Source organism: Mastomys coucha, unplaced genomic scaffold (assembly GCF_008632895.1).
Source record: "Mastomys coucha isolate ucsf_1 unplaced genomic scaffold, UCSF_Mcou_1 pScaffold14, whole genome shotgun sequence".
NCBI classification, from domain to species: domain Eukaryota; kingdom Metazoa; phylum Chordata; class Mammalia; order Rodentia; family Muridae; genus Mastomys; species Mastomys coucha.
This window is the reverse complement of record NW_022196896.1, coordinates 39,073,657-39,083,900: the sequence shown is the minus strand read 5'-3', so window position 1 is coordinate 39,083,900 and position 10,244 is coordinate 39,073,657. Positions and strand designations below refer to the sequence as shown.

The 10,244-nt window shown below is 40.3% G+C and overlaps 1 protein-coding gene across 3 annotated transcripts in view; it reads right to left on the bottom strand.

The window, feature by feature from the left end:
- Positions 1–10,244, bottom strand: part of LOC116088156 (serine/threonine-protein kinase Sgk3) — a 120,002-nt gene that overhangs the window by 16,250 nt on the left and 93,508 nt on the right. For all 3 annotated transcript variants that reach the window (XM_031366820.1, XM_031366821.1, XM_031366822.1), the window contains exons 8-12: positions 7,415–7,472; positions 3,261–3,344; positions 3,046–3,177; positions 238–350; positions 93–129 (exon numbers count right to left, since the gene is read on the bottom strand). In XM_031366820.1, the coding sequence (XP_031222680.1) occupies positions 93–129; positions 238–350; positions 3,046–3,177; positions 3,261–3,344; positions 7,415–7,472 (424 nt within the window). The remainder of the gene's footprint in view (positions 1–92; positions 130–237; positions 351–3,045; positions 3,178–3,260; positions 3,345–7,414; positions 7,473–10,244) is intronic.

Below are 10,244 nucleotides of genomic sequence, written 5' to 3'. Positions count from 1 at the left end.
ATCTCAAAAAAAAAAAAAAAGAGTATTACAGAAGTGCAATCATACAAGATTTTAAATAAGATACCATTTAATGGTAAGTACCATGTACTTACCATTGAATCCAAAAGAATATTTTCTGGCTTCAAGTCTCTATTTCAAATTAAAAGAAAAGGAAAATATGACTATCATTTGAAATATTTCGAGAAATCTTACACATTTCAGGAGGTATTTTCCATGAAGTTTAAACAAGTGAGTCACCTGTACACTATTTTGATGGAGTGCAGGTAACCCAAGGCGCTGGCAATCTCGGCAGCATAAAACCTCGCTCTGGGTTCAGGAAAAGACCTCTCTCTCTGTAGGTGAAAGAAGAGCTGCAGGGAGGAGAGACGCTGTGAGTGGTCACATGCAGCAGCATCACGCAACGATACTGTTTCAGATACTGTAAGAGGGGAGTTCCCGAAAGCCCAGCGGTCCTGTCTGTCAGCATCTCTCATCCAGCTACTGTAGCTCTGTCTTCAAACACGCGTCCTTGTTGCTCTCATTGACTTCTCTCATCTCCCACGTACTACACTCAGTCCTCAGTGTGACGGTCTCCACACCATTGCAGATAGCCACTTAGAGGAGATTAAAGAAAATCTACAACCCTGATGCTGCCATGTGAATACCATGGAATGACTAGGCCTTGTGGATGGCTTAGTGAACCAACGCTCTGTGCGCGGTCTTTATATACTTATGTCCTTTAATCTTCCCAGTCAACTGATGAGGAAGCTAGGTCAGCAAGGCTGATCTGCCCAACATCCTAGAACTCTTTTTTTTTTTTTTTGGTTTCCCGAGACAGGGTTTCTCTGTGTAGCCCTGGCTGTCCTGGAACTCACTCTGTAGACCAGGCTGGCCTCGAACTCAGAAATCCGCCTGTGTCTGCCTCCCAAGTGCTGGGATTAAAGGCGTGCGCCACCACCGCCTGGCCTTTTTTTTTTTTTTTTTTAAGATTTATTTATTATTATAAATGAGTACACTGTAGCTGTCTTCAGACGACCAGAAGAGGGCATCAGATTTCATTACGGGTGGTTGTGAGCCACCATGTGGTTGCTGGGATTTGAACTCACAACCTTTGGAAGAGCAGTCGGTGCTCTTACCTGCTGAGCCATCTCACCAGCCCAGAACTTATTTTTTGACACCCCACTTGGTTCTAATGAAGAGATTAAGTAGTACACAAAAATTCCATGTCCCAGGTCAAAGTTTGAAAACAATGGGAGAACAGGAGGAGTTGGGAAATGTGGTACATGACCAGCATCCAGCACTCGGGGGACTGGGAGGAAGGGCTGAGATGGAGGCCTACTGCCTACAGTCTAATGAGACTCTACATAAAAAATAAACAAACAACAACAAACAAACAAAAGCCAGGTATGTTGACACATGCCTGTAAGCCCAGCACTCTAGGAGGCTGAGGCAGAAGGACTGTCACAAGCCTTAAGGACAGCCATAGAGGCATAAAGAGTGCCAAGTCAGAAAGAACTACATACATAGCATATACAGCGAGGCCTGTCGAAACAACAGAAACAAGACAACGCACCTAGAAGACAAAGTTAACTGTAACAGAACACAGGATGAAACCACACTCACCTCAACCCTTCTTCCTGGTCTTTATCTCCAGTCCACCTACTGCCAGTGACATTTAACACCCCGGACACCCCCCAGTGCACACTCTACAGCACTTCAGCCCCTACCCTGATTATCTTGGCAGAGCTCATCTTGTGGATGACAAGCATGCATCTTTCTACCTTTGCTGCTCAGGTCTGAACAACCGCTGTGTAAAAAGGACCCAAAGCTCAGCCCCGAAATATGAAGAAACCACAGATAAAAAAGGAAACCTGCAGTGGCCCCTCATCCACTCCACTTAGAAGTCTCCCATGAACATTTCAAAGACTGGGAAGCAGGGAAGGGAGGCTCGCGACTAAGATGCCAGCCTTCAAACTTAAGTGGGACAGGGTAACACTGACAAAGTTGTCTCTGAATTCAATTTCTTTACTGCTTGTAACTCATTTTATATTCCGTATTTGTTATCTCTCTCCCTACCCTCCCCACTCATTTTTACCATACAAGGTTTCACTACATAGGCTGTCCTGGAACTCACGTTGTACACCAGGATGGCCTTGAACTCACAGAGATCTCCCTACTTCTGCCTCCCAAGTGCTGGGATCAAAGGCGGACAGCACCATGCCCAGCTTCATTCTCTTTTTCTGTCACCTTTATTCTATAGGTAACGGAAGTACAACAACCTTGGGTTTTTCCTTTTTGCTGAGATGGAGGACAGAGGACTCCTCTGCTGTAAGATGTACTACTTAAATGAACTTTAGAGACACTTGTAGAAGAACGGGGATGGCCAACAGCCTGAAACCTTTTACCAGGCTGCCAGAGCGCACCCTGCCAGCTGTTAGGCATGTAAGTGATACTTTACACGCACTATCACTGCATCAGTTGCAGTACCAGTTGCATCTTTAAAGAATGAGGTTCAATAGTTTTCTGAGTAAGGGTTTTGGGGACCATGGTTTACTGGCACAAACAAAAGAGGGGATTCTGTGATTACAATTATCTTTTTCTTTCAAAAAATCCTTTCTGTGAGACAGATCATGCCGCACTCTTAACATGCTGATAAAAATATGTACGTACCCTCAGGAAGGTGATACAACATCAAACACTCCTGCGCTGGCTTAACTCCGGGGAGGGGTCGCCTCACTGATGAACAGTTTGATCATTTTAGAAAATAATATGTCTGGCTAACATTCACAGGCAATGGTTGGAACAACCATTATCTAAATTACACATCATGTTTTACACTAACATTTCAATTTTGCAATACGGCGTTGACAAAACCACACACGATGCCTGTAACTTCTCTATGTCCTGCACAGCATGTGGTCCACTGAATACTGTTTTCACTCTACAACAGTTGTTGATAGAGCATGGTCAGCTCAAACCTTACAGAAGAACCTTTTAGATTTCATGCTCCTTTTTTTTTTTTTTTGTAGCCATTGTCTCTATTAGACAACTAATTATAGAACTCACCTCCCCTCCATTAACAAAATCCAGAACAAAATAAAGCTTTTCTGTTGTTTGGAAAGAATAGTGCAATCCAACCAAGAATGGGTGCTTCACATTTTTCAAGAGCACATTGCGTTCAGCCATAATATGTTTTTGCTGGAAAAAAATACAAAATATCAATTTGCAATATATACGAGAAAACAGCTGCTCATAAAGAAACAGGCTCTATTTTATTTTACCTCTTTTCTGTTGAGAACTATTTTTTTCTGTAACACTTTGACAGCATAAAATTTTCCATCCAGTTTCCGTTTTGCAAGAAGAACCTGTTAGAAAGATTTGCAAATGAAGAGTTTGTAATCTTTTTAAAGTTTCTAAAAAGCATGTCCACAAGGGACCTGTGTTTTGTCCTGAAGATTAACCACTACTGAATTTATTTCTGTATTCTACTTTTTCTTAGATATTTTAATAAAACAAAAAGGTTCTGATTATTTGAATAGCTAGAGCATTTATTTGTTATTTAATATATTTGTAATGAGTTTTTTTTTTTTTTTTACTAAATTCATCACCAAATACACACTATTCAAGGACTTTCTGTATGTGTCACCCTTTGAGGAGTTTGCGTAGGAGATACTGAAGTGGGGCTGTGGGCTCAGTGGGTAAAGGTGACTGCCCCTTGGCCTGACCTCTGATTCCTGGGAGTCACGTGGTAGGAGAGAACTGACTCCCACAGGTTCCTTCTGACTTCGACATACAGATACACTCAGAAGCAAATAAAATGCCAAAGCTATAACCTTGGTAGGTACATAAAGGGGGTGATTTTCCTCAGTGAGCATAATGCATTGATATTTTATGCAGGCTTCCTGTACAGGCTCTGAATTCACAAGAGTTCAGAGGAAGGGGCAACATGGACTGCTGTATTTTTTTATAATGGTCTGGCTTGAACGTATAAATTTTAAAAAATAAGAGGATGTTGTACCAGAAAAAGACGACACATTCAAGGTCGTGCTACACATAACAATGTTTTGGTCAATGGTGGACATGTCAATCATGGCCTACATGGAGTAAGCTGTAATATTTAAGCTTGTGTGAGTACACTCTGTGATGTTCTCGGTGATGAAACTGCTTATGGATGCATTCATTCAAACACATTTCCACTACAGGATATGTGAGAATAATGGTCACGTATTTGAGACTCCCGTAAGTTAAGCTGTGTAGTTACTAAAGGACATGTCCCAAGGCATTTCAAAACCCAGCATATCAACTCCCAACACTGGCATGCTTACTCCTAGAACTGCCACTGTCTCTCTGGTCCAAATACACAATCTCAGTCTAAACGTGAGAAAAACATTAGAGCAGCCCAACAGAGGGGCTTCCTACAATACACATGCTCACTAGACTTCAAACTGTCAAGGACATCAAAAGCAAGGGAAGTCTGGGTAACTGACAGCCAAGATGACCCCAAGCAGACATGACACCTCAGTGTAAAGTGGTAGCTGAATTGGAAAAGAAGAGACGGTAAAACCTGGGTAAATGATGCAAGTATGTTAATACTAACATCTGGAATTCATAAAGATGGAGTCAAAATCCCTTTAATATGAATGTCCTCTGTCCAAGCATGTTCTGTGGTTCCTTGTCCTTTACTCTCTACAGCACTGGACTGAGCACCCTGCCTTCCTTAGTTTTCCCCCTTTTTGATAACTCCCACCTATCCCACCCTTCTTTCTCTGATACAGACTGGATCATCTTTAAATGCATTCTTAGCACAAACATGATTTCCTCTCACAGAGTTTTCCTTTATTCAGCAACTGGTGAATGTGGACAAATCATAAAAAACTAAGAACCAAATCAGCAAATGAAACTGAACTGAAACCACACCATGGAAAGAGCTGACATACACGTGGCCACTACATACAGGTTTAGCTTATTCACATAATGTACTCTTTCTCAAGTAAACTATGACTTTGTGTTTGCTTTGCTTTGTTTTTGCATACTAGTCTTTTATTTTATTGAACCTTATGTGTTAATATTACCTACAAAATTTTTAGTTTTTATTAAACATAGCTTGTACGTATTAAGACAAATATTGGTAAGCTTTTACAAAACCTATAAAGCACTATGTAGGTCAAGTAAAACATGCCAAAATTCCTGCCCCAGTCATGCCTTCACTCCACTCCTCCTCAAATATAACTACACCACTATTTGACCATGCAGTAACTAGAAAGTTCTGCTTTCAAATATTATATACTTGCAATTATGCAAACCAAGTCCCCTTTTCATTCCTTTCATTCTAAATTATATACTATAGCATATGGAATAGATTTCATAGTCTATGCTGTCATGAAGAATATTCCATTATGATGTATATACTCTGACAAATTATTTGTGAAAAATGATGCTTTCAGCAGGCCTACATATGCTTTTCCTAATGCATAGATGTTCCTGTTCAGTGTGTTACAGGTCATAAATATATCTAGCATCCATGATTAACAACAGTTTTCAAGAGTTCAAAAAGAAACACCAAAGAACACATTTAATAAACTGGGTGTAAAATCATATATAGAACATTATAAAATACTGAGAAAGATTTAATTATAGAAAAGTTTATATACCATATCCATAGATACAAAGATATCAATTCTCCCCTACGTAACCTTATCTGCAGATTGAATGTAATCCAGATTAAATTCCATCTAAATTTTGCAGAAATGGACATGATTCTAAAATGTATACAGACATAGAAAGGGCTAAGAATATCTTCCTGAAGAATGGCTGGGCTTGTGCTGGCTCTCCGGCTATTTTTCTCAAGACATCACAGCATGGATGCCAGGAAAACAAGCAGACTAAAGGAACAGAAGCTAAGGTCTAGAAACAGAACTACAAACCATAATGTCTCAAACCAGATTTGTTCATACATGAATGCCAAATACATGATAGAGATGTCTTGTAGCCCAGTGTGTGTCGGGGGGGTACTGTGTTTCAATAAACTCTGTAATATCAGCCATAAAGCCACATGAAGAAAGATGAATAGTCACTACATACAAAACCAATTCCTGTGGCTTCTTGGCATAAGCAGAAGAATTTCAAAGGAACAGCAAAGCCCACTATGTATTTGCTTTCTGAGATGGTATCATGCTATGTTGTCCAGGCTGGCTTGGAACTCACCATCCTCCCACCTCATATTCCCAAGCTTATAATCCTAAGATTATAACCATGCATCAGCACATCCAGTTAATGTTTGTCATTGTTTTTAATGCAAAGCAAGGGGAGATTTATCCAGGATTAATGGCCACTAACTTCTTGACACCTGTCAACGTTGCATTTTTAATGGCAAACCACTTATAACATTCTGATAAACTAATTACAGATAGTAGGACCCATTTCTAACTCTGCTGCTGTTTATGTTAGCACAATGTAATAACTGATCCCTGAGTATCTGATGAATAAACAAACACAAACAGGATTATCAGTGTGGTCCTCTCCTGCTCTCAAAGCTACTCAGAAAACAGAAGATACCAAAAACCTACAAATATAAGGAAATATAATCACATATATTAGTTATATATTTATATATCATATAATTATAAATAGATAAAAAATATAATTAAATATACATATATTCAATATTACTTGAGTTGAGTGAAATTTATGAGTTTTAGTGAAATTTGCAAGAAAAAATAAATATATTTGGTGGTTCAGATAAATTCTCCTGTGACACTTTCACTGACCATAATGACCTTCTTGGCATGGCTGGACACTGTTGAGTTCTGGGATGGCTCTGATGCTCTTAGATTAAGGTTTTCCTTTCTTTATAATCCACAGAAATGCCCACTTCAGTCTTTCTAGCCTCCATTTAAAAGGATTCCTTCCAAAGGTTATTCCTGACCAACTGATCCTGCCTACATCCTATCAGTACACCTGTTCATTTCACCTCAGCCCCACTATTATTTACATCTACCTGGGTGAATTCTTTAATAGACGATTTACTCCAAAAGGCTGTACGCTTCACTAAGTCAGTTTTCTCAGCACAACCCCGACGAGCACTAAGTTCTCAATAAACACACGCTGAGCCTAAGTATTTCATCTTAGAATTTCAGCACAGCACATGCCTTGTCTCCTTTTTTTTTTTTAAAGATTTATTTATTATTATAAATACGTACACTATAGCTGTCTTCAGACACACCATGTGGTTGCTGGGATTTGAACTCAGTACCTTTGGAAGAGCAGTCAGTGCTCTTAATCACTGAGCCACTCACCAGCCGCCATGCCTTGTCTCCTTAAGACTCAGCAGAGAAAGAATATTAAGTCCGTGTCTTGCCAACAGAAAAGCCCAATGACTCACACATGTAAAGCAGATGCTCCTTAAGTGCTTAATCATGAAACACTAAAAACTTACCTTGCCAAAGCTGCCCTTTCCGATGACTTTTAAAAAATCGAAGTCAGTTGGTTTAGCACTAAAAGAAATAAACAATGGCAAAAAAAAAAAAAAAAATGAGTTTTCTAGAAATTAAGATATTAACTTTTAAACATCTCCTTGTACCTCATTAATTTAACAAATTAATGTGGTGGAACAAAATCTTTGGATCCCTGGGCAGGATTTTCCAAGCTTTTATACTAGTACATTTCCTTTGTTAAGAGCAATATCATTTTCTTCCAATTAAATTATATAAGCCCTATTTAAGCTCTGTTTAAGAGGTACATCAATAAAATTCTAAGAGAACAAAATGGAGACAAGCTTTTATAAGCATCAAAATATATAGACACAGTTATAAGAAACATACATACATTAAGTTCAAGTAGTCTTTGGTACTGGGTAATTCTTCAAAATAAGGTACTAGATGCTAGCACCCAATAAAAATGCCAAGGGTACTTTCTTTTTTCTTTTCTTTCTTTTTAAAAAAAGATTTATTTATTTTATGTTTGTGAGTACACTGCTGCTCTCCTCAGACACACCAAAAGATCCCATTACAGAAGGTATGAGCCACCATGTAGTTGCTGGGAATTGGACTTCTAGAAGAATAGTCAGTGCTCTTAACCGTTGAGCCATCTCTCCAGGCCCCCAAGGACGCTTTCTGATGGAGAGAAAGCGCCAGTGCTTCACACCTAAGTCCCTTACTGCACACTGAAATCAAAGAGTTCAGTGAACTGTTCTCATGCACGCATGCGATGGAGGAAAGCCAGGAAGAGAATTCCAGAGAGAACCACACTGCCGTTTTGTCTATTCAAGCCTAGAAGATGGAAACAGCACTGGCTGTATGTGGGCCAAGGCACGTGGCAGCAGGAGGACAGTGACCTTAAGTATCTACGAGTGCTTCCTACAGAGAGCCTGAATGCCAGGGCTGTACCAGAGGAGGAGTCACTTCATTCAGGTTTGAAATATCAAGTAATTAGCAAACCAACCACACCGACTGCTCTTCCAAAGGTCCTGAGTTCAAATCCCAGCAACCACATGGTGGCTCACAACTACCCGTAATGAGATCTGATGCCCTCTTCTGGTGCATCTGAAGACAGCTACAGTGTACTTATGCATAATAATAAATAAATCCAAAACCAAACAAACAAACAAAAACAAAAAACAAAGCAAACCAACCAACCAACCAACCAACCAACCCCAACAAAAACCAGGTGATCTGATCAGCAGGCAGGCAAAGGAGCTTCCATCAAGCCTGATGACTTGAGTTTGATGCTTAGGAACCACATGGTGCAAGCAAAGAACTGATTCCTAAAAGCTGCCCTATGACCACCTCACACACAGTAAGTAAGTAAATACATACACTATAAGAAGGTTTAAAGTCTGTTCATGGGCTGGTGAGATAGCTCAGCGGGTAAGAGCACCGACTGCTCTTCAGAAGGTCATGAGTTCAAATCCCAGCAACCACATGGTGGCTCACAATCACCCGTAATGAGTTCTGACGCCCTCTTCTGGTGGGTCTGAAGACAGCTATAGTGTACTTACATATAATAAATAAATAAATCTTTAAAGTCTGTTCATACACAAAAAGGTAAAAATTAACAAGAATGTATGAAGCAAGTAAGTCAGACTCAAGAAAGGCAAATAAATGGTCACACATCTTCTCTTATACACAGAGAACACAAAATCAGAAAGACTAGAAAGGAAGAGGCAAGGATCTCTAGGGGAAAGGAGAACAAAGCAAGACAGGAAATGACAAAACATGGGTTTTTTTTTCATCTGTTAAGTCAAGGTTTAACAATAACGTGCACACACAAATAACATGAGAGTGGAAGGGGGACTGCTTGGCAGAGAAGAAGGGGTCAGTGTGTGCACTGGGGGACAAGTATGAACAGAGCATACCTACTGATACATGTATGAAAATGTCATAAGAAAGCCAGTATTTCATATATTAACTAAAAATTAACTTAAAATACACAGGCTATATTAGAAATACTTAACTAAATATAGGTATATTTCTTCTACAAAAACCTGTTCTTCAGAAGTGAGGAGGAACCAACATTTGTTCCAACACCGGAAGTAACTGGGACCAGCGGGACCAGGCACACAGGAACTTCACCAGACCAGTGGCTCAGGTTCCTTCCTCTCCTACCGCACCCAGAGGAAGCTCCACTCCCAGGCACTCTAACATGCCCAAAATCAGAGGTGAGGAGGACATAACATCTGTCCCAAAACCTGGAGTAACTGGGACCAGCAGGACCCAGGCACACAGGAACTCTGCCAGCCCAGTGACTCGGGTTGCTTCCGGTCTGTCTGGGCCAGCTAGTGCCTTGAGCAGACCTTGGGCACAAACACTGCAGTCATTCCCAAAACACCCAGAGGAAGCTCCACTCCCAGGCACTCTAACAAGCCCAGGGTCACAGGATCCCAGAATCACAGGATCACAGAGACAGCTTGACTCTGAGGAGTTCTGACACAACCAGGACCACAGGAAGGACAGGCTCCAGTCAGATTTAGCAATGGCAGGTAGCACTAAAGATAACCAGATGATGCGGGGCAAGCATAAGAATATAAGCAATACAAACCAAGGTTACTTGGCATCATCAGAACCCAATACTCCCACTATTTCAAGTCCTGGACACAATTACACCAAAAAGCAAGATTCAGATATAAAATCACTTCTCATGGTGATGATACAAGACTTTAAGAAACACATAAATAGAACCCTCAAAGAAATACAGGAGAAAACAGGTAAACAGCTAGAAGCCCTTCAAGAGAAAACACAAAAATCCTTTAAAGAACTACAGGAAAACAC